Source organism: Moschus berezovskii, chromosome 22 (genome assembly GCF_049115385.1).
Source record: "Moschus berezovskii isolate FMDL1 chromosome 22, NW_MosBer_1.0, whole genome shotgun sequence".
In the NCBI taxonomy this organism is placed as follows: domain Eukaryota; kingdom Metazoa; phylum Chordata; class Mammalia; order Artiodactyla; family Moschidae; genus Moschus; species Moschus berezovskii.
The window spans coordinates 9,209,566-9,234,739 of NC_142481.1; the positions used below are offsets into that span (position 1 = coordinate 9,209,566).

At 49.6% G+C, this 25,174-nt stretch overlaps 1 protein-coding gene across 2 annotated transcripts in view; it reads right to left on the bottom strand.

Moving 5' to 3' along the window:
- The window catches only part of BICRA (BRD4 interacting chromatin remodeling complex associated protein), a 74,173-nt gene that overhangs the window by 21,347 nt on the left and 27,652 nt on the right, over nt 1-25,174 (bottom strand). For both annotated transcript variants that reach the window (XM_055411739.2, XM_088830530.1), the window contains exons 2-4: nt 2,497-2,597; nt 622-667; nt 492-534 (exon numbers count right to left, since the gene is read on the bottom strand). In XM_055411739.2, coding sequence (XP_055267714.2) covers nt 492-534; nt 622-662 — 84 coding nt within the window. In that variant the 5' untranslated portion in view covers nt 663-667; nt 2,497-2,597. The remainder of the gene's footprint in view (nt 1-491; nt 535-621; nt 668-2,496; nt 2,598-25,174) is intronic.

Consider the following 25,174-nt stretch of genomic DNA (forward strand, 5'->3'; position numbering starts at 1 on the left):
TCTCACCAGCTACTAGTTTACCTTTCATCCTGGCCCCACTGGCCTTCTTTCTGCTCCTGGAACGTGTCAGACTTTCCCAGCTTCCCCCCTGCTCCTCCCCTGGTCAGAGCACAGTTTGGGTGCCTCCCTCTGCTCCTTCAGGTCCACCCTCAATGTCACCTCTCTGCCCACTGCAGCTAAGGAGCCCCTGCCCTGGCCCCCACCTCCTGTTCATTTTCTTCGAATCCTCTTTTGTGGTTCTAAAGTGATGTTACCATTTCTTATGCTGCCCGGCGTGGTGCTTTCCACCACTGCCTTTATTAGTTACTGCTTGCTTGTTTACCAGGGAAATGCGTATGGCGTGAGGGCAGGGATTTGACGTCTCTTTCCCTCTTCACCGTGACCTTGGGGCCTGGTTTCTGGAAGGCAGATGTCTACTCAATGTTTGGGGGAGGGCTTGACTCACAGCGCCCTGCTGCCCTGGGGGACGCCTGGCCCTGCCCAGCACTCACCTTCTCGGATCCATGTAAGAAGTCATTGAGGGCCTGCGGGTCACTGAAAAAGAGAAGGGGAGACACTTGAGGAGATGAGGGGCAGGGGCGGGGGAGGGAGGGGCGGGGGGACGGGAAGCCCACTACTCACCAAATCACGTCTAGTAAGCATCTCCCATCCTCATCGTCCATCGCCACTGGACGGGGCGGGGCGGGAAGAGGGCGACAGGTTAGAGGCGGCAGCAGGCCAGGACCTCCCTGCGAGGACCGTTCCCTGGGGGCCCAGTCCCCTGGAGTCTGTGGGCATGCGGGGGCGGCGGGGCAGGAGCCCGCCCCATCAGCAGCTCTGACCAGACACGGCTGCCTTTTCCTCCTCCCTCTGTGCCCCCAGCATCGGCGACGATGATGACGTCAGTCCTGACTGAGTGACCCCCGACCACACGTGGGCCCGTGCTGAGTGCGTCACACGCCTAACGCGATTAATCCCCAGGGAATCCCTCGAGGTGGGTCCTGCCGCCCCCCAGCGTCGCAGAGGAGTTAATGCAAGAGCAGAGGCTGTGGTTCCCCGCATCCTGGCTAGCAGAGGTCTGGCCCCTGAGCCTGTGCTCTGCCTCCTGAGGGCAGGGCTGGCCCAGAGCGGGCGTGCGGGGGCTTGTCCTACATGTGACCAGGTTGGGGGGAAGGTTCTAGGTCCTCGTGGAAGACACACACAGCGCGGTTCTCACTGAGGGAAAGAGAGGGAGAAGGACTGGAAGGGTGGGCACTCGGCGTCAGAGCAGCCGCCGGAGCCAGGCTGAGCCCGTCAGAGTGATGAGGATGAGGACGGCTAACATTTGGCCCGTGCTTATCATGTGCCCACCAGGCCCTGTCACAAGCGTTTCACTAATGTTAGCTTGTTCAATCCCCACAGGGAAGGGTGCTATGTGTCCCATTTTACAGTGAGAAAACTGAAGTTCTCTGTGTTTGCCCATCTGCCCACCGCCCCCGCCCCACCTAACCTCCCATTGCTCCAAACATCCTACCAGGCTTCCAAGCACCCATCTCGCCAACTTCCGCCTCAGGTCCATCTCTCCTGTCTTCCAAACACACCAACTGATCCATACTTCCATCTGCCCACACATCCTTCCGTCCCAACGATGCAGACAGGACACGAGAAATCACACACAACCCCAGCCCAAAGCCATGGACTTCTTACCCTCTTTTTTTTTTTTTTGGTAGGGAGAGCAGGAGTGGTCCTGATCTACCCCTCCCTCCACCTCAAAACACAAAATCTCACTTGTGCCCTCAGCTGGGTCACTCCGACAGCATCCTCTGAACTTCCCAATCGTCACCCCAACCCCCACAGACCCTCGGGAGGAACCCCGCATCACTAGTTCAGGGTCTTCTCTGAACTGTGCCTTGGAGGGTCTGATGAAAGCAAAAAGACACTCTGGCCAGAAACATGCATGTGGGCCAGAAATGTCACACACACTTCCACATGGGACATGCACACACGTATGCACACACATACACACTTCCCGGGCCAGTCTAGAACAGAAACACCCATCTTCAGGGCCTCACACGCCAATCACCCTCCCCTCTAGAGCTGGCCTTGGGCACTGAACCCAGAGAGGCCCTTCCCTTCCAAGACTCTGGCTGCACGGGGCGGTGGTGACAACACACTCTCTCTGGCTTCCTATCCCCGCCCCCACCCACGCTTCCTTCTTCCCATGTCACCAGCTCTGCGGCTGACGAGCCCCTGCCCTTCCCAACCAACCCACAGTGGGCAAGGCCTGGCCAGGGAGCAAGCTGGCAAGATCTGCAGAGCACGTGGAGAAGAGGGGGATGTGGGAGGGAGATCCTGCCTCGCCTGTAGATGGCGAGGAGGCAGGGGGATGGCCTGAATGACCCCGGGGGCCCCAGGTAGGAAAGGGTGGGGCTGAAGGCAGTGGCTCAGTCAAGGAGGACCGTCCCTTCCAGGCAGGTAGATGGAGGCGGCGGGGGGACTACAGCCCCTCCAGGAACGAGCTGACGCGTGGCTGGTTACCTGCGCTACAAACGAATCATGAAGGGAAGGAGGGGGTGTCCACTCCAGGTCTACGCGGGGCCCCCAGCTGGGGACTTGGGGAGTGTCCTTTCGGGGGCCAGCTGTGGAGAGAGAGGGAGAGAGAGGCTGTGAGTGGGACCGTCAGTGACAAGGAGAGAGACGGAGCCAGAGAGAGGAGAGGCCGAACCCAAGCGCACAACCACAGGAAGCAACGCTGTGCACGACCACACACGCGTAAGTGCAGACAAGGCTGCCCTGCATCTCCCTGCATGTGTGTGTTCATATACACACATCACGCAGCAGCACGCAACGCCATACGGCGTAACCCACCGGCGCTTCTGAGCCATCGGCCCGGAGGAAATAGAGGGTTAGCTTCCTGGCTGGCCCCATTCTCATCAAGCCAACAACACACCGCCTTGCTTATGTGTGTTTCTGTCTACAGACGCCTTGCTGAATATGAATCGGTGATCCGCTCACACTGGGCTTATGGCCGACAGCGCTGTAACTCGGGTGTAACTGTTCATCTCCCGCGTGCTTTCTCCAGAGAGCTCACTGCAGCCTTCCTGCGCTTCTGAGCACCGGGTGGCCTTTCACCTCTGCGGGAGGGGCCGTGTTTAACAGCAAAACCACTCACAAAAAGCATAGAAGTGCAAAACAGCAGGGCCCTAAGGAGGATGCTTGTTGACAGCTGAACTGAGAAGGCAGAGGGTCACTGGCTTCCACCTCCACTGGGGGGATGTGCACTACGAGACTCAAACACTTCACAGCTCTGCACGTGACCGGGAAAGCCCCACACTGATCTGGGGCTTACTGATATCAGCGGGTGGGTGGATTCGCAAGTACGGAATCCACGAACACCGAGGGCGGACCTGACATGATGATTTAAGTACTCGGTGTGTTTCGCCTGCGTCACCATCTTTGACTCCCTACGAGGCGGGTGCTCTGCTTAGCCCCATTCTGCAGATGAGGATGGCGAGGCTCTGAATGGTGAGCCATATGCCACCCCCAGATGCCTCCAGTGGTCAGTGGCCAGGCTGGGATCTGAGCCAAGGCAGGCTGACTGCAGAGTCCCCGCCCTTAACCACAATCCCACAGATGGCCCTCTCATCGTGCTGTTTCTCTTCAAAATGTGAAGCAAACGTGGCCACAGCGTCAAGATAAGACAGAGCTGGGTGGCAAGCCTTTGTTAGCATTTTGTGAATGCCTGGGATAGTTCAGATCCAAAGACGTGATAAGGGTGAGTGGATGGAGAGAGGAGGGACGGGAGCTGCTGCTCCTTTTGATGGAACATGGAGTCCTGGCCCATCAAGGCTCCAGGGGCACTGCCCTGGCCCAGAAGTGATCCTAAGCGCCTGTGGTGGCTTCGTGAGAGCTGCCAGCTCCATGTGGGTCCCCCCCACCCCTCCTCCCTGCCCTGAGCTCCGGGTGTGGCCCAAGTTCTGTAAACCTCGGACCAGAAGGAGAGCCAGAAGGCGGGTGTTTCCTGAACAGAGCTCTCCAAGTGGGATCTGCGGGTGAATGTCCAGCAGGAGGCACCAGGCTGTGAGAATCTGTCATCCCTGTGTTTTCATTTTGATGGTGACAGCCATGCAATGGGTGAGGGGGGCTTTCTGGGGAGACGACAGATCCTGCACTGCGATGGGGTGTCAGTTATATGGGCGTTTAAAAATTCACAGCTCAGGGCTTCCCTGGTGGCTTAGCAGTAAAGAACCCGCCGGCCAATGCAGGAGACGTGGGTTCGATCCCCGATCCAGGAAAACCCAGCATAGCCCGGCGACTACTGAGCCTGGGCTCTAGAGACCGCAAGCTACAACTCAGTACTGGAGCCTTCTCTAGAGCCTATGCTCTGCAACAAGAGAAGCTACCACAATGAGAAGCCCACACACCGCAACTAGAGAGTGGCCCCCTGGCAGCAACCAAGACCCAGGGAAGGAAGGAAGGAAAAGAAAGAAGAAATGGATTCTAGGTGTGTAACAATGGCATTGTATTCTTTTTTTTTTTCCTTTAGAGTCCTTACCTTTCAGAAATACATCGTAAAATATGTAGAGGTGACATGATAAAATGACAACTGCAGAATAACTCAGTTGTGTGAGTTCAGAGGCATATTGTCCTGAGCGGTTCAAACCAGTACCCACTTAGCCATGTGTGACAACGTACATTGAAGTTCAAGCTGATAAAATGAAATCACGGCAAAGGACTGGAGCAGATATTTGTTCCAAGATGACATACAAATGGCCATAAACACAAGAAAAGATGATCAACACCACCAATCATTAGGGCAACGCTATCGAAACCACAGATGCTGCCTCACTCCTGTTCAAAGGTGACCAGCAAAAATTCAAAAATTAACAGCTGTCGCTGAGGACCTGGAGAAACTGGAACCCTTGCGCCCTGTTGGTGGGAATGTAAAATGATGCAGCTGCTGTGGAAAACACTTTGGTGGTTCCTCAAAAAATTAAAAATAGAATTAGCATATGACCCAGCAAGCCCACTTCTGGATATATATACACAAAAGAATTGAAAGTGGGGTCTGGAAGGGCATATTTATGCAGCCCTGTTCATGATTTGTAAAAGCCAAGAGATATAACAACCCAGGTGTCCGTCAATAGATGAATGGATAAGCCAATCATGGTATCTGTTTACAACGGAATTATCATTCAGGGAGGAAAGGCTGAAGGGACGGCACGGATGACTTTATGCCAAGTGAAGTCAGCCAGTGACAAAAGGACAAGGATACCATCTTATTCCACTCATGACGGAGAGACAGGAAGTAGAATACAGTTTGCCAGGGATTGGGGGTGGGGTGGAGAGAAACGAGGAATCATTGTTTAGTGGGTATCCAGTTTCAGCTCTGAACGATGCAGTGAGTTTGAGAGAAGGATGGGGGTGACGGCTGCACCACCATGCACGTCCACTTAATGTTGCTGATTCATACAGTCAGACGTGGCTGCGATGGTCAGTTTTGTTATGGGTGTTTTAACCACAATAAAAGGATGGAAAAAAGAGGGGACAATCAGGAATACGAAAGTTTTCAATAAAACAGATGCACATCAAAAGTGTAAAGGAAATTAAAACACTGAGTTCACGGTCACCCCGCCACATTTCATGGGCTCGACGGCCACACGTGGCTGGTGGCTACCACCTGGAACAGCATAGATCTAGAACATTCCCATGGTGGCAGGAAGCCCCCCTTGGACAGGGCTGGTCTGTCAGAGTGGTGGAAAACTGAAGATTGGTAAAGCGTTGGTTGATGCAGTTCAAGTTTTTACTATTCGCTCTGCTTTTTGCACATTTGCAATTGTCCACAATGAAAAATTTTTACTTCAAAAATACTTGAGCACCAAAAACCATACAAGTCTCTGACTGTTCACTGTCAGTCTCCCCTACGAAAATGTCAACCCTCCAACTACAGGGATTTTTGTCTGTTTTGTTCCTTGTGGGACGCTCAGAGTCTACACAGGACACGGCACATGGAAGGAGCTCACTAAATATTTGTGGGATGAATGCATGAATTTGCAGGGAGGGTTAAAACAAACCCATTCATTCATTTAAAGAGCAGCCTGGTGAAAAGGGCATTTATTCATTGTCAATTCTGTTTCGGGGAGAACTGAGGATCCTGTAATGAGCAATGAGATCCTCCAGCCCTTGACCTTGGGGAAGATGATGCTTAGTGGTTCTTAACCAGGGATGACACTGGATGCCCAATGTCACACACATACTCAAAAAGCTTTTGAAAAAAAAAAAAAAGATCAGGAGACTGGGGCACGGGACACACAATTAGCATGCAAAGCTGCAAACCCAAAATATCCACACGAGGACGTCTTTTGTCCCTGCAGAGCAGAAGCTTGAAAAGCCATTGTATGGTTCCGCTCAAGTCCCACCATGACGTGGACACATGGATAGGGTCACAGCCAACCCTTGAAGCTTGGACACATGAGCGAGAGAGGAGCGTTTTGCTGCTGTTAGCCACTGAGAGCTGGGGCTCACTTGTTACTACACATCTCTCAGTCGAAGCTGACAGATACATCTTGGAAGAGCGCCCCCCTAACCCAGTGCTTCCTCAGTATCAGGCTTGTGCTGACTCCATATTCTCTCCTCCCAGGGAGATGGGAGGAATGCTTCCCATTTCATAGCACAGGAAACTGAGGCTCACAGGGGTCAGGACACTTGCCCAAATCACACCATGGGACCACACTCTGAACCCAGGCCCTGGGATTCCAAAGAACCTCATTCTCCAGCATCGGGCTATAAAAAGCATGAGAAGCCAGGCCTGCAAAACCACAACCAGCTCAAGAGAACAGCCATGACGCATCAATGACAAAGTGTCCTTCCAGAAAATCGTGTGAATTCCTCCAGCACTTGGAATGACTTCAGAGTTCTGCGTTGTCGTCAGGAGTTGTGCTGAAGCCAGGGTGCCGAGCAGGACACAGAATCCAAAGTCCCCGTGAAGCTCCATAAACAGGCTTATTTTAATTTCCTGATAGGAATGCTACTAACCCTCAGGTTATTTGCAAGTCATAAAAGAGAAAGTCAATGGAACCCTATCATTTGCTGATGGGAAGTGATAGGCAGAGAAGAAGATATGGCAAAGTCTAGCTGTTGCTTTTCCAAACACCATTTCCCTAACCTTCCCTGCCTTGCTCACAGAAGCCTGATCTCGGGGTAACACTTGCCAACTCCAAGATGTAAACAAAGGCTGTTCTGAGTCAGTGTTTTTCAAACTACGGGTCACGCCTTTGAGGGTTGTGAAATCAAATTAGCAGGTTGTGACCAGGGATTTCTTTTAAGTTAAAGAGTATAGGATCAAATAGCTTGGGATAGAATAGAAAATATAAAAGGCATCACACAGGGTTTCAATGGACACTGGTTTCAATTATGTGTGTGTGTGTGTGTGTGTGTGTGTATACATACTTCCTACTGTAGGTTGTGGCCAAAATAGCTGCTATCTCTTTATCAGACATTCACCTTCCAAGGCTTCCTTGCAGCCAGAGTAGTCACAGTTTTGCAAATAAGTAAAAAGCAAAGTGTATAGAATTGGGATCTGCTCAATGAGTCTTTCGGGGAAGACAGAATTTGAGAAAGTTTTTCTGCCAGAATATAACGATAGAGCTTCTCTAGGGAGAAAGTCATTTCTCATTTTGAATATAGTTGAGAAGACTGGAGCAGTGGCAGCCATTTTGCTGCCATGAGGCAATAAACCTGAGGCTGATAAGAATAACTGATGAGAGGAGAGAAAAGGACTAGGTTTTTAAAAACTCCTCATGGCTTGCCTGCTTCTAGACTTCTTAATCCTTACAGTTTAAGCCACTATTAAGTTTCCTTGTTTGCAGTCAAACACAACCTGACACCAAGAAGTTAGCACTTCTAGATATCTTTGCAACCCATCACAAGGACTCTCACAGCCTTCCATGAGTCAAGGACTATACTCTGAATCCACTGAGAAGAGAGGCCCAGCAAAATGGGAGAGGACTGATGGTAAGGGGATCTGAAAAAAAAAAAAAAAAGACTACTGTGGTTGACTGGAAAAACAGCCAGAAACTTTTCTCCTTCTGGTCTTGTCAGGGCCTCCTATCAAGAGATGGCATCTATTAACCAACCCTTGAACTTGGGTTGGCCTTTTGACTTGCCTTGGCCAACAGGATGTAGCGGAAGTGACGGTGTGTGTTTCTGAGCCTATTCTTTGCCCAGCTGACATGTAAAGAAGTCCAGGTTAGCCTTCTGGAGGACAAGAGGCAAATGCCATCACCGCCATCATTCCAGTTCTCATGCAGCCAAGCTGTCGAAGCAGAGCCACCGAGCTGACCTACAGCTGACCACAGTGAAGTAAGAGAGAACTAGAGGTGCCCAGGCCAACTTCCAACCATTAGGGTCACGGTTTTGTTTCGACCTACTGTGGCATATCGTGCTTTTCAAAGATGGCTGCAGTAATGCCTCCAATCCCCCATGATCTTCCACAGGACAACCTTGTTAGTCCCCTTGAATTAAGCAAAGTTTGTGACTACTTCAACTGGGACAGTGAAACAGAAGCGCCACTATGTGACTTCTTAAAGCCAATTCAGTTTCTGCTGTGTCCATCAGGACATTTACCCTAGAAGCCCTAAACCACCTTAATGGAATTCTGGCCGCTTTGGGGAGGCCATGCTATGGGGAGGCCTAAGCAAGGCACGCGGAGAGACCACAAGTAGGTGCTCTGGTTGACAGTCGTATTTTCCAGTCATTCCAGCCCAGGTGCTAAGCATGTGTGTGAATGAGCCTTCAGCCCCTAGCCTTTATGTCTTCTCAGCTAAGAACTTCATTCTTGGAGCAGAGACTCACTATGTCAAATTCCTGGCCCATAAAACTCATGTGCAGAATACAATGTTTCCCTTAAGCTTTGGGATAATTTGTTAAACAGCACTAACAACCTCTAAAGGTTGGGGGTTGTTTGTTATGTGGCAGTGGCTAACTGATACAGCTCTCTCTAGAGACAAAGGACCAGCCATGACCTCACACCTCTGACTCACCCAAGTCTTTTCCATTCCGCCTCCCAAATCTCTCCACTCTATCTCCTCCTTTCCAAGACCAAAGTCTCATTGTCTCTCTTTTCATCTGTCTATCCAACCAGCCTGCTTTAACATGCAGGGTAACAACTGGCTGCTCTGTTTTTAAAATATTCAAGCACTTCCTTCCTGGTTGGTAACTAAATGCTGCCCCAACCCCCAGAACCTCACCTGCCCGCTCAGAACCACCTGAGATACCCCATGACCCAGCACAGCCAGAAGCCTGCAGGTCCCTCCCTTGGCACCATGCTGGACGCTGCCTGACTGGTATCCATGCTGCTTGTCATGAATCTTAAATATCACCACTGCTGCATCCAGCCATTCACCCAGTGATGGGCAAGTGTCACTCAGTACCTCCTGTATTCCTGGTCCGGCCTGGGGACTGAGATACAGCTGTGGACAGAGATATACCTTCACAGCGGCAAGGCCACAGGAAAGATGCCAATGAAACTACACACAGACAACCATATAATGCCCGCCTCCTCCTACTTCCTAGGGTCTCACTGACCCCTGCTCACACAAGCCAGCCCCCATCTCTCCGGCCACCAGCCCAACCTGCCCAACCACAAGACCAAACCCCTGCTAAGGAAATTTGCTCAGCTGGCTGGAGCCTGGAAGTCCAGGCGTTTGAGGTGGTGCAGGTCTGTGCCCTCTGCCCTCAGTCACCACCACTTCCTGCTTTGTGGGCCTCGTCATCACCATGACCAAGGTTTGCCCAGGGTTCACCAAGGGACAGGTGCTATTCTCAGTGCTTCATCTTACCTCTTGCAATCTCAACAACAATCCTACACGGCGGGTGTCAGTGTTCTCGTACCCATTTCACAGCTGAGGAAACTGAGGCTGCAAAAAGGATTAGGTAACTTGCCCAAGGTTCACCCAGGTAGCAGGATGGCAGACCTGGGATTCGAATCCAGGCTGACAGGTTCCCGAGATCATGGGAACTACACAGTGGTGGCTGCCTGGCTGCCTATCCACCCTGCCATGGGTGTACTTCCTGCAATGTCTTCATAAGCCTGCCACCTTCCTTCAGGCACCCACTCGGGTGCTCCTCCCCGCCACTTTCCTGAAACGCCACACAGAAGTCATAGCACTTTCCCCACACCTGGGTCACACACACAGCCTGGGTGATCCCCTGACGGGCATTCCACGGGGGACTCAACATACCATGATGCCGAGAAGTCATGTTTTTCACTAAGCCACACAGCTTGTAAGATGTTTTAGTTCCCCGACCTGGGATGGAACCCAGGCCCTCAGCAGTGAGAGTGCAAGAGTCCTAACCAATGAACCACCAGAGAATTCCCTAAGGCATCTGTAGTGCACTGAATGGTGGTCCTCCTAAGAAGATATGTCCATGACCCCAAGTCTGTGAAGGTGGCCTTCTTGATTTGGGAAGAAAAGGCTCTGTAACTCAGTGAAGGATCTCAAGATGAGATCATCCTAAATTATCTATGAGCCCTGAATCCAACAACCAAAGACTTTTTTTTTTGGCCATGTCACGCAGCATTCAGGATCTTAGTTCCCTGACCAGGGACTGAACCTGTGCCCCCTGCTGTGGAAGCACAGAGTCCTAATCACTGATGCATCAGGGAATTCCCGACCAATGACCTTTTAACAGACGGAAGATACAAAAAGAGAATGTCACATGAACGTGGATGTAGAGGTTAGAGTGATGCAGCCTCAAGCCCCAGACCACCCAGAGCCACCAGAAACAGGAAGACAGGGAAGGAGTCTTCCCCAGGGCCTTCAGAGAGCGCACGACTGCCCTGATAGCCCTGCCAATACCTGGATTTTGAACATCTGCCCTCCAGAACTGTGAGAATAGATTTGTTATTCTGACTTGTTATAAGACAGATGCTTGTCATCTGTGCTAGGTATGGGATTATAGACACCAACCACCATGGACAGCTGTGCAGGCTGTTCACTGCACAAAGGAATCCAGTATGGGTCCAAGTGGGGCCTGAAATCCAGCTGAGGCTCTGCTCACAGCAGTGAGACTCAGAGAAGAGCTACATCAACACTCGGAGAAAGGACTCACGTTCCCTAATTCACTCAAGGGAGACTCTTAGGGACTGTGCCCTCCCAGAGGAGACCTTTGGCAATTCCGTGCAAAGACCTAGTAAGAGTACACTGGACCCCAGGTAAGTAGCCAGGGGCATGTTGTGTCAATTTCAAAGCCAGAAAAGAAAAACAGGCAGGGGAAATGTTGATTCTTCACCTACTCCCACCCTTTTGGGGGGAGAGAAAGAAAGCTATTTGGAGAGCAATTAAAGTCGACACCAGCTTTATTTTCAGTGACCTTTAGAGTTCTCAAATAACTGAATGAGTTTAACAGCATAAAAGCGTGCCCTATAAAACTTGGATTGCTCATAAAGCAACTGGTGTCTAGCTCCTAAAAGCCTCGTTTACACAGGTAGTTACACACTAGAAATGTTTTGTACATTCTTTCTTTTTCCTTTTGCTATTCACCGCTGTTCTAAATGCAGCTATATAGCTGCAGTCCTGCCAAGAAAATAGGGCATCTGAAAGGTTTTTCCTTTTTTTCCCCTTAATACTAGTGTATAAAAATCAAGAGGAAACTCTGAGAAGGAATGGAACGGGCAATGGGGCAGGGGGGGTTGTGAAGGGAACACAAGCAGTGATTACCTTGACAGGACACAGGGTCACCCAGGGCATCAGGCAACAAGAGAAGGCTTCAAGTTCAGGACAGAATGGAGCTAAGAAAAGGGAAGGGGAAACAAAAGTCCCTACAGCATCCACACATGCTTTAGGCCACTTGTTCCTAAACGTGGGCAGGCACCAGAACCACCTGGAAGGCTTTTAAAATAAAGAATGCATTTCAGAAGGGCTGCCCTGGTGGCTCAGTGGTAAAGAATCTGCCTGACAATGCAGGAGACACAGGTTCGATCCCTGATCCAAGAAGGCCCCACGTGTCTCGGAGCAATTAAGCCTGAGTTCTGCAGCAAGAGAAGCCGCCACAGTGAGAAGCCTGTGCACCACAACTAGAGCAAAACCCATGCAGTGGTGAAGACCCAGCATGGCCAAAGAAATAAATAAAATTATTGTTTTAAAAATGGATTTCAGAACCTTAAGGTTAGGGGCAGAGGACTGAAAATTTGCATTTCTAACAAGCTCCCACGTGATGCTGATGCTGCTTGTCCCAGGAGAACCACTGCTCTAGAAGCTTGGGTGTCTTTAGTTCTCCTTCTGGGGCTCCTGCTCGTGTATAGAACACAAGCCACCAGTTTCGGGCCAGTGTCCAGGCCCCTGACAAAGTGACCTCACAGGGTCCTCTCCAGGCTCAGGAGGATGCAATAGCTAGTCTCAGTCTGACAGCTTGGTAAATAGAACTTGAACTTGCTTCCATTCAGCAATGTACCTTCCCAAGAGAATGACTCACAATGAGTGCAGGTCTTCTGTCCCTTTGCCAGAAACTTCCTTTCACAGCCTCGTCTGCAGCTAAGTATGGACATGGGAAAGAGTTTTACATTTGGATTAAAAAAAAAGCCTTATATTGGGAAGATAATTTGCCCCTACTCCTTCCTGCTTGAAAGGATGATGTGAAGCATGGTGATAATGGCTGGTGCTAGCGTAGCCATTTTGCACTCCTGAGGGGGAAAGGTCAAGCAAATCTGGGACAGACCCAGTGGCCAGGCAGTACTGAGCTGCCAAATATCCCTGGAAAGGCCTTCCACTAGATGTCTTGCTCCAGAAGAGAATTAAAAGCGTTGATTAACTAAGGTTAAACAAACAGTCTATAACCCAGCAAATTCCAGTCCAAGGCACTGACTAAGTGGATACAAAAAGTATGTCTACAAAAACATTTGTACAAAAATTTTCCTAGCAGCCTTATTAACAAAAGCCCCAAATTGGAAACAGCACAGATGCCTGTTGACTGGTAGCTGGATAAACAAACTGTGTTATAATCACACAACGGAATATAGCTCATTAACGAAAGAGAATAAACTACTGATACAGGCAAGGCCATAGATGAATCTCAAATCCACCATGCTAAGCAAAGGAAGCCAAGCCAAAAGACGGCCCACTGTGTGATCCTCTTGAAGTCTAGTTCTAGTGAAACTGACAGGAGAAAGATCGGGGAATAGTTGCCTCAAGGGGGTGGGATGAAGGGGAGAGGGCTAAGTACTGACTGGGAAGATCCACAAGGAAACCTTCGGGGACGACGCAAACGGTCTATAGCTGGATCTGGATTATGGTTTCCTAGGGAATATTTGCCAAAATTCATCAAGCAGTGCACGTACGCTTTGTACATTTTATTATATCTAATTTGTATCCCAGTAAAACCAGACCACCTGACCTGCCTCTTGAGAAACCTGTCTGCAGGTCAGGAAGCAACAGTTCGAACCGGACATGGAACAACAGACTGGTTCCAAATAGGAAAAGGAGTACGTCAAGGTTGTATATTGTCACCCTGCTTATTTAACTTATATGCAGAGTACATCATAAGGAACACTGGGCTGGAAGAAGCACAAGCTGGAATCAAGATTGCTGGGAGAAATATCAACAACCTCAGATATGCAGATGACACCACTCTTATGGCAGAAAGTGAAGACGAACTCAGGAGCCTCTTGGTGAAAGTGAAAGAGGAGAGTGAAAAGGTTGGCTTGAAGCTCAACATTCAGAAAACGAAGATCATGGCATCTGGTCCCATCACTTCATGGGAAATAGATGGGGAAACAGTGTCAGACTTTATTTTTTGGGGCTCCAAAATCACTGCGGATGCTGATTGCAGCCAGGAAAATAAAAGACGCTTACTCCTTGGAAGGAAAGTTATGACCAGCCTAGATAGCATATTAAAAAGCAGAGACATTACTTTGCCAACCAAGGTCCGTCTAGTCAAGGCTATGGTTTTCCCGGTGGCCATGTATGGATGTGAGAGTTGGACTGTGAAGAAAGCTGATCACCGAAGAATTTATGCTTTTGAACTGTGGTGTTGGAGAAGACTCTTGAGAGTCCCTTGGACTGCAAGGAGATCCAACCAGTCCATTCTAAAGGAGATCAATCCTGGGTGTTCATTGGAAGGACTGATGCTAAAGCTGAAACTCCAACAATTTGGCCACCTCATGCGATGAGTTGACTCACTGGAAAAGAGTCTGATGCTGGGAGGGATTGGGGGTGGGAGGAGACGGGGACGACAGAGAATAAGATGGCTGGATGGCATCACCGACTCGATGGACATGAGTTTGAGTGAACTCCGGGAGTTGGTGATAGACAGGGAGGCCTGGCGTGCCTGGTGTGTTCATGGGGTCGCGGAGAGTCGGACATGACTAAGCGACTGAACTGAACTGAACTGAACTGAAAGCACAACTAGTGTGTTAAAATAATAAAGCCTGCACAATCAATTCTTGTTATTTGTGGTAGTTACGTTCTACAGAGTTGCCACAAACACTGAATTTGAGAACAAGGAACTATTGCTCCGGAGAGAAATACAGGTTGTTATGAGCCTCTGGTTCCAACATTTTCATCGACTGATCAATACATAACCTTGTTTTTACGAGTGTTTCTGTTTATTTATTTATTTTTTTTTTTAGGTCAGTATTTAATTTTTAACTTTAATGTGCAAATAAATAGAAAAGGAAAACTACATTCAAAACAGCTGCAAAGGAAGTACAAGCCCCAGAACAGAAATTTCTTCAAAAACCGAAGAGATGCTCCCTAGAAGCATGCAGGGTGGGGGCTCGGTGGGGTTTGGCCTGCACCCCAGGCCTGGGCGCAGCCACAGGTGGGGGGCTGCGGGCTCCTGAGGCTGCTGGGAGGGTCTGGTTCAGGAATTCTGGTGGGTGTCCTTCTTATAAAACAAGGATGCGTACAAAGTGTTTCTCTTTAAAGACACCTGATTTAATATATACTGCTGACTCATTCGCATTGAACTCATAACCAGGGGCACTGTAACTCGCACCTGGACGAAGCTCATCTGAGACACATCACAGAATTCTGGAGCTTAGGACCACAAGCCAACACTTGAGCGCGATGCTTGGGGCATTTCAGTGAAACGAATCACCAGTGAAGAGCCCCCAAATGTGAAAAACATGGCACTAAACAGACCAACAAAAAGCCACTTGTCTGCGACGGAAAAGCTGAAACAAGAAGACAGAGTGTCGCCACGGTCTGTCTCGGCTAGGAACAGGCACCCGGGGACAACTCAAGACTCTATCTGCTCTGCACATGTCTGCAAACGGTCAGGAAAGCACCATGAGTGCTGATTTGGGGCTTACAAAGAAATTTCAGCAGATAGATGAATTTGCAAAAACGGCAGGAGGGAACAAGAATTGACCATATAGGGAAATAATTATCAAGATTATAACACATTTACTCTTTACCCGGAGATGTCCCTCATTTACTGATCCTCTAGTAAAACCTGAGCCTCTAGTAAAAAACTAGGACGGGGGACCCACAGATGGGGACAAATGGGAGGGAGACATTCTGCTGCAAATTTTTCAGAAATATTTGGTTTTATAGCCAATGTCCTAATCATTTTAAAAAGGCAAATATTAAAAACTGGGTTAGGGACTTCCCTGATGGTCCAGTGGTTAAAAATCTGCCTTGCCATACCTAAGTTATCCCTCTCTCAAAAAAATGCCATTTATGTTATAAACCATGAGCACCCCATCAAAAGATGGGAACTGCTTTTGTTAATTCATATATATATATATATATATATATGACTTGGGTTTTTTTTGCAGCTTGAGGCAGTTGTAAAATAACTTAATGGAGCTTTTTACAACTGTGTATTCTATAGTATTTTTTCATTTGGTGAAATTTTAACTGTTAATGTTTTTGGCATTGTGCTTTGTACCATTTATTAAATAAAAATTAAAAAATCTGCCTTGCCTTGGGATGCGGGTTCAATCCCTGGTCAGGGAGCTAAGATCCCAAACACTGCAGAGCAACTAAGCTCGCACACATCTACAGAAACTCGAGAGCCATTGCTAGAGAGTCCGGATGAAAGGTCCTGCATGATGTAACCAGGATCCCACGTGCCTTAACTAAGACCCGGTGGCAGTTAAATAAATAAAAAGAATGTTATAAAAATAAATTAAAAATGGGTTAAAAAAAAAAAGAGGAATATTCCCACCATCACTCATCAGATCAACTGTTACTTGCAGCCGCACACACACAAACTAAAAGCTATCCAGTGGTAACAGCAGCGCTGGGATTTGAACCCAGATTCTGTGGAAGCCTTGGACTGCCTTCCAGGACATGGCCCTGCCCCATTTCCAGTGCCCGTGAAAACGCTGGGAATCTGGCCAACTGCTGGCATGACCTTCCTTCCTTTCCCCGGCAGAAACTCTTTTCTCCCTAAACTTGGAGGGAGCCTTCCTAATCATGGCCTGATTTCTCCCACATGATGACAGAGGCAGAAATACGGGAGAGTCCTGAGAAGCGCGAGCCGGGAAGGGGCGGGGAGCTGGGTGGGCAGATCCTGAGCCAGCCACGAGTTTAAATCCTGGCTTCATGATGCCACATTTGATCCTGTTTCTCAACAAATGTCTGCACCTTCCTCTGTTGTTGTTTAGTTGCTAAGTTGTGTCCGACTCTTTTCCGACCCTATGGACTGTAGCCCAGCAGGCTCCTCTGTCCATGGGATTTCCTAGGCAAGAATACTGGAGCGGGTTGCCATTTCCTCCTCCAAGGGATCTTCCCAACCCAGGGATCAAACTTGAGCCTCATGTGTTGCCTTTATTGGCAGGCTGATTCTTTACAGCTGAGTCACCAGGGAAGCTCCCACCCTCCTCCAGGGCTTACTCATGAGTAGCGTGCGTGCCTGTGCATGTTCTCCAGGCAATACTGGACCGGGTTGCCACGTCCTTGTCCAGGGGATCTTCCAAACCCAGGGATCAAACCCGCATCTCTTATGTCTCCTGCATTGGCAGGTGGGTTCCTTACCACGAGTGCCACCTGGGAAGCCCACTCATAGGCAGCAGGGTCCCTCTAGCCCTGTCTGTGCTCAACAGCTGGAAGGCTGAAGGGGAGTTATGGACCAGCCTCAGTTTCCTGCTTCCTTAGAGTCCCTTCTCAACTCAGCTCCCCACTCCAGGGCCAATAAGATGCATGCCCTGAGAGGTCACGTGGTTTCCCCTTCTCAGGATGTTCTGCTACCCCTAACAAAGTGCTGCTGGGGAGACAGAAGCAGGGACGACAGACTTCCCTGCTCTCCTGGCATGGTCTAGGGCAGAAGTCAGACCACGAAACAGAGACATTGTGCTGAACGGAGAAAAACAAGGATGCAGGAGAACGGTGATGCAGGGAGGGGATGGGGGTGGCTGTGGGTGCATTTTTAGTGGTCAGGGTGTCCACACAAGGAAGGGAGTCTGAGCTGATGCACAGAAGATAAGGATCAAGTTAGGCAAATGGGGAAGGGCGTTTTGGGCAGAAGGCAGAGCAGATGCAAAGGTCCTGTGGCAGAAATGTGCTGGGGACGCTTAAGCAACCGCAAGGAGCTCAAGCAAGGTCAAGAAGGTGAAGTCAGACAGGTGATGAGGACAAGCCACGGAGGCCTTGGGTTTTTATTCTGCATGAGTCCAGGGAGGTGACTGGACTTGGGCTTTCACAGGATCCTTCTGGCTGCTGAATGGAGAGTGGATTGCAAGAGGGGAGGATGGGAGTAGGGAGCCCAGAGAGGAGAGAATGGTGACAGGTCAAAGTGTCAGTCGCTCAGACGTGTCTGACTCTCTGCAACCCCATGGACTGTAGCCCGCCAGGCTCCACTGTCTAAGGAATTCTCCAGGCAAGAATACTGGAGTGCATTGCCATGCCCTTCTCCAGGGGATCTTTCCTACCCAGGGATCGAACCCAGGCCTCCTGCATTGCAGCAGATTCTTTACCACTAAGCCACCAGGGAAGAGAATGGTGACGGGGAGGAGGTAAAAAGTGGTTGGATTCTGGAATGACGGCAAGGCAACAGGGTCTGCAGATGGACTGGCCAGGAGATACAGGGGGATGAGCAGAGTCGAGGGCCTGCTGCTGAGATGGATGGGAGGGCAGAGCAGCTGAAAGCGGGCAGCCAGGCAGGACGAGAAGCGCTCACACGCCCTCTTGGTTGACCTAGCACCTTCCAGTTAAGGCCATTTCTCACTAAGGTATTCTGATGGTCCCAAAGCTACTAACTCTCTTATTAGGAGAGGGATTGACCTCCCACCTGGGGCAAAAGCAGGCGGGGCTACTCAGTGTCTAGACAGAGAGGAATAGCTGAGACCAGCAAGACCTCCAAATCTTCCTCACCTAGCAGCTCTCTGTGTATCTTGTTTCAGAGTCTGGCCTTTCCCCAAAGTCTAAACTGAGATTCACAGTTTAGATCTGACTCTGAATCCTCAGACCACCTGGGAGTATATGGTGTGAATTAGGGTGCTCAGTCGCTCAGTTGTGTCTGACTCTTTGCGACCCCGCGGACAGTAGCCCACCAGGCTCCTCTGTCCATGGGATTCTCCAGGCAAGAATACCGAAGTGGGCTGCCATTTCTTTCTCCAAATGGACCCACCCCATTTTGCCTCTTTCCAAATGAGCTTTTGGTCCCCAGCTTGGCTTATTAAGCCTCTCCTTTGCCATCAATGAGACCAGTGGCTACTCTGGCCTCACACCAGAGGTCCATACGTGGTCTGGCTCTCGTCCTGGGCTCCGTTCTATTTCATCGGTAGAATGTCCATTTCAATTTATTCCCTAATCTCAGAGGTAAAACGTATTCAGCTGGACAGATAATCAATACACGGATTGACACCAATAGGCTGTGAGGGACAGTCCAGACAGCAAGACGCCTGGGAAGAGCCCAAGGTGCCCAAAGCAGAGACTGTGATGTCCCTCTGCTGGATGACACATCCTCCAGTAAGCTGACATATATCACACTGCCAAACTTTAACAAAACTATCCTCACAAAAAGAGACAGAAGCCATAAAAAAGTAATCACAAAGAAATCAGGAGATTGCAAATAATAATCTATGGATGCAGCAGGTCACATATCGTATGATTCCATTGATATGAAATGTCCAGGTAAATCCATAAAGACAGAAAGCAAATTCCAACCAATCCATCCTAAAGGAAATGAGTCCTGAATATTCACTGGAAGGACTGATGCTGAAGCTGAAACTCAATACTTTGGCCACCTGATGCAAAGAACCAACTCACTGAAAAAGACCCTGATGCTGGGAAAGATTGAAGGCGGGAGGAGAAGGGGACAACAGAGGAACAGATGGTTGCATGGTGTCACCAACGCAATGCACATGAGTCTGGGTAAACTCCGGGAGTTGGTGATGGACAGGGAGGCCTGGCGTGCTGCAGTCCATGGGGTCACAAAGAGTCGGACACGACTGAGCGACTGAACTGAACTGAACTGAGGAGCTGCGGGGACAAGAAATGAGGATAAACTGCTTAATGGGCATAGGGCTTCCTTTTGTGCAAGGGAGGAAATTATCCTAGATAGATGGGTAGGCAGAAAACCAGATAGAGACAAAGGCTGTTTAACATTACTAGTGTAACTAAAACCCACTGACTTGTACAGTTTTAAATAGTTTCAGGTGTACAGCAAAAGTGATTCAGTTTTTTATATTTACATAGATTATTTTTCTTCCCTTATAGGTTATTTCAAAATACTGAGTATTGCTCCCTGTGCTATACAGGAGGTCCTTGCTGTTAATCTTTTATGTTAATCCCAAACTCCTCATGTATCTCTTCGTCCCCAAATTGCTAACTTCATGACATGTGAGTATTAACTCAAAAAAGGAAAACAAAGTTAATGTAAGCAGTAAGTAAATATAAAGGTGACGTTTCTGTTCCTACTATAAGCTTTTTCTGTGTGTGTGTGTGTGTGTGTGTGTGTTAGTCGCTCAGTTGTATCTGACTCTTTGTGACCGCATGAACTGTATGTAGCCCGCCAGGCTCCTCTGTCCACGGAATTCTCCAGGCAAGAATACTGGAGTAGGTTGCTATTCCCTTCTCCAGAGAAATCTTCCCAACCCAGGGATTGAACCCAAGTCTCCTGCATTGCAGGCAGATTCTTCCACCAGGGAAGCCCCGTAAGCTTTTTCTAAACCATGTTAATAATAAAATCAGTGATGTTTTTAGCAGAACTGACAAAAAGTTGACTGAAACTTTATCAAGAACATTATTCAAAATACAGACTTTAGGTTTTTTTGTTTTCAGACTTCAGTTTTTATCATTAGTGATCACTACTGATAAATATAACATTATTTAACATGTTTTTAAAAAACCTTCCTTATCTTCTTATGATAAGCAGGTGACACTTAAGAGCCTGGACTTTGGAACTAGACCCTCTGGGTTCAAATGCCACCGCTGCCACTTAACTGACCTGTGACCTCAGGCAAGTTACTTCAACCTCCCTGTTTTCTTTCCCTGTAAAATGAGATTAAAAGTAGCGCCCACATCAGAGGGTTGTGAGCCCTAAAATGAATGGACGCATGTAAATAGATATGCATAAGGCACACGCTTACCATTTTTACTGCCAAGAGTGTAGACTCAAAAGTTGTTGTGGCCTGGCCAGGCAATCGAGGTCAGCATCAACCTAATAAGTCAAGTTGATTGTATGTACCTTTGATGTGATAAGATGGGAAGGGCAAGGGCACTTCCTCTCTGCAGTCTTCTTCCTAAACCCCTAGGCCCTTGTGTAACCATCAGAATGTTGCTCAGGTGTGTCTGACTCTCTGTGACTGCAGCCCGTCGGGCTCCAGGCAAGAATACTTGAGTAGGTTGCTGTTCCCTTCTGCAGGAGACCTTCCCAACCCAGGGATCAAACCTGGGTCTTCCTGCACTGCAGGCAGATTCTTTACCAGCTGAGGAACCTCAATCACAAGGGAAAAAAAAATCAGACAAATCCCTAGAGAGGCACATTCTCCAAAACTCCTGACCACCAGTCCCCCCAAATGTCAAGGTCACCAAAAGGAAGGAAAGCCTGAGAAACCGTCACAGCCAGGAGAGGGAGGTCTAAGGAGATGTGAAGGACATGTAATGTCATCAGTGTAATGGGGTGTCCTGGGTGGAGTCCTGGAACAGAAGAAGGACATCAGGGGAAAACTGAGGAAATCGGAATCGGTTCTGAAGCTGGGTTGACAGGAATGCTGCTCTCTTGGCTGTGACAAACTTTGACCAGGTCCTGTGTCCTCTGACCCCTGATTCTGTCCTGGTTCTCCTACAATCTCACCCCCACATGGCGGCCAAAGGGACCCTGTCCGCTCACGCCTGTCCTCTGCTCAGAGCCCTCCCGTCACACCTGCCTCACTCAAAGGCTAAGCTCTTCCTGTGACCTTCTGCCCCCGTCCCGCCTCTGGCCTCTGGCCTCGCCTCCCACCCAGTCTCCCTCCTTCAGTCCCCTCCAGCCACCCCAGAGCGCTCCACATCCCTCCGAGGCAGCAGGCACACGCCTGCCTCCGGACCTTTGCACCAGATCAGAGATGTCTGCAGGATTCTGTGGACAGCTGCGGGCCCCACCCCCTCACCCAGCACTTCCACCTCCCTCTGCCCTGCTGTGCTTGTCTTCAAAGCTCTGATCACCATCTCACGTGTGACTGTGATTGATCTTATCTACCGCCTGACTCGCCTGGGAGGGGTGCGCGCCGGCGGTTTGTAAACAGGGACTGAATGACAGAGGGGGGCGCTCTCGGGGGTCACAGCTGATGCTGAACAGAGGCGGTGCAGGACGGCGTTGGGGAGGACGTGGTGGCGGGGGAGCATGCAGCCACAGGCAGACCAGGGACCTGTGGGGCTGGGCTCGGAATGGGGGACTGGCCAGGGCTGACAGCAGGGACCCAGAGGGAACCTGTCAGTGGCAGACGGGAGGGGTGAAAGGTCATGGGTGGGGGAGGGGGGAAATTGGGCCTCAGCACAGAAAGCTTGTCAGAGAAGGGGGGATTGAGCAGAGGGTCTGATGGGGCCAGCGCTACAGAGAGCAGCTGAGAGAGAGAGGAAACAAGAGGGAGAGAGAGGGGAGGTGGGCGCATCTCTCCAGGACAGGGTCGCGGGGGCGGGGGGAAATGCTCCACAGGACTTCTCCACCTGTCCCCGCCCAGCACAGCAATCCAGGAGCCACCCCAACACAGAAGACAACAAAAACTGCAGACAAGTGTGCAGAATGTGTGCAGACGCCGCCTAGATGACCCCTGTCAAGCTGGTCAGGGCACTGTCCACTGGGCCAGACCCTCAGGCAGTTCCACGGACCTCGTGGACGGCTTGTTCACAGGCACTGTGGAAGAGGACATTCCTCCAGTCTGCAGAGCAAAGGCTGAAGAGCCACAACAGTAGCAAGGTCTGCCATGATGGGTTTCAGTCCTCACCCAGGAAGGAGGATTCTAGAACATGTGAAGTGGCGCACACCTCTGTCAAAGGAGGAAAGCCTACAGACAGTTTCTACCTATCATCATAAGAAGCCAAGGGCTATTCTTAACTCCATGCTTGTGAATAATGGAGCAGATATAGAACATTCTAGAATGTTCATACCACCCTCTAACTGGAAACAACCCAGATGCCCATCAATGGAAGAATGCATGAATATTCTGTGGTTCGTCCACACAATGGTATACTACACCGCAATAAAAAAGGAACAAGCTACCGGTACACGTAACATAGAAGCATCTCACAAACATTATGTTGAAGGAAAACACCACTGTATGGTTTCATATACAAAGTGCACACCCATTCTAACTATGGAGTTAGAATCAGGATGGTGGTTCCCCGGGGGCAGGTGGGGTGAATGGAGGGACAAGAAAGGGTTGGGGTATCTTTTGGGAGGCTTCCCAGGGGCTTCCCAGGTGGCTCAGTAGTAAAGAATCTGCCTGCCAATGCAGGAGAAGCGGGTTCGATCCCTGAGTCAGGAAGATCCCCTGGAGAAAGAACTGGCAACCCACTCTAGGAAATCCCATGGACAGAGGAGCCTGGTGGGCTACAGTCTGTGGGGTTGCAGAGTCAGACACGATTTGGTGACTAAACCACCACCACACCACTACTTTCTGCTGTTTACTTGTTTTCTTATCAGGGAGCTGGTTATATGGGTGTGTCCAATGTGCAAACACTCACCCAACTGGGCATTTAAAATGTGTGCACTTTTCTGCATGTTGTAATTCAACAAAAAGTTCCCCCTAAAGGGGAAGAAATAATACAAAAGAATAACTGTCCCCCTCATCTACTCCTGGTATGATGTAACAGTGTGAAGGTGTGGGAAATGGTCTGGCAACTCCTCAAAGGGTTAAACAGAGTTCATTTATAACCCAGCAATTCTACTCCTGCGTACATTACCCAGAAAACCTGAAAACAAGGGCACATAAGACCAGGTACACAGATGTTCACAGGCACATTATTCCTAACAGCCAAACAGTGAAGACAACCCAAATACCCATCACCTGGTGGACAGAGAAGCAAAATGTGGTCTAGCCAAGCTACAGAATATTACTCAGTCATGAAAAGGAACAAGGCAAGGACACACGTTATGACACGGGTGAACCAAGGAACCATCATGCCGAGCCAAAGAAGTCAGGCACAAAAGACTAAATACTACATGATTTTCTTTATGTGAAGTGTCCAGAACAGACAAATCCATAGCGACAGAAAGTAGATCAGGGTGGGGATGGATGGCAGTGGGGGGAAGGGTGATGGCCCAGGGGCACAGGATTTATTTTGGGGGTGATGAAAATTCTCTAAATGGATTATGGTGAGGGTTACACATCTCTGCAAATGTACTATAAACCAAAGAGTTGGACATTTTAAATGGGTAAACTGTATGGTGTGTGAATTGAAGCTCTATAAAGTTATTAAAAAAAAACAACCGTGAGAGTGTTATCTTCTCACTGCTGGATGGAACACAGTTTTCCACTTTCCTGTATGAACCCTCTATTTCGCAATTTAAAAAGAAAAGTAGGGACTTCCCTGGGAGTCCAGCGGTTAAGACTCTGCACATTCACTGCAGGGGCCATGGGTTCAATCCCAGGTCAGGAAGTAAGATCCCACGGGTGACCACACCCAGTCACTTGATTTTCCCCATTTTACAGAATGAACACTGAGGCAACGCCCCTCCGAACATGCCCCAGGTCACAGAGGGGGTCTGCCCGGAAGCCGGGCTTTGGGTTGTTAGGGGGCTGCATCCTCAGGAGTCCCTGCTTCATTCTGGGAGGCAGAAACAGAAGACCAGACTGGTGGGGGAGGGTGTTGCTGGGACAGACCTCCAGCCCTCTCCCCTGTGCCTTTGCGCCAGCAAAGCCTGCCTGCTTCTTTGCCAAAATCATTCCTTCACTCAATTCAGAATCAGGGCATGTTCCCCAAACCCACATTATGCCTGAATTTCCTCAGTGGCCTCCTCACTGGTCTCCCTGCCCCCACCCCTGGTTCAGGGACCTGGTTTGAACCCAAATCACCTCCCACACCCACTCTCCTCAGAATCCAAGCAGAGTTCTGGTCTCATTCGTCAAAGTAAAGTCCTCTCTGTGACCCACCAGGCCCCTCAGGACCCTCCCCTGCTCCCTCTGCCCACACCCCCTGCCCTCTCCTGTGCCACTCAGCTCCGGCAACACGGGCCTCCTCAACCTCAGGTCTCTCCATTCACATGTCGCCTCCGCGGTGACCTCACTGGCTCTGACCCCTGCCTTGGAAGTGCAGCCCCAACCTTCTGAACCCTGATCTCTCCTTCTCTTGCTTTATCTTTGTTGGGAAACTTACTGACACCTGACATAGTAAATCTTTTACTGACTTACTTGTTTATCGTCTGTCTCTGAAGTAAACACTTATGAAACACTGGCTAAACCTTGGCTAACCATGTACAGCTGTGTAGGTTGTACACTGCACAACCCTGGCCAGGGAGGGTGCGGCATTCCTATTTTAGGACACTGTAGATTCATGTATATATATAAGGACAATTTTCTGACAGATGGCAGAAAAGGGTCATAAGAAAGGGTGTCTGTTTTTAGTTCCACATAGGCTGGCAGGCTACAGTCCATGTTGCAAAGAGTTGGTACACAGCTGAGTAACTAAGCACACACACAGGCTTGTGGTGGCCATAGTTAAAGAAACAGGTGAACTGTTTCTTCAGATGCACCCAGACTGCCCAGGTTCAGATCCCACTCTGATTCTAAGCACCGGTGTGACCTTGGCCAAGTCATTTCTTTCTGCGCCAGTTTCCACTTCTGAAGGGA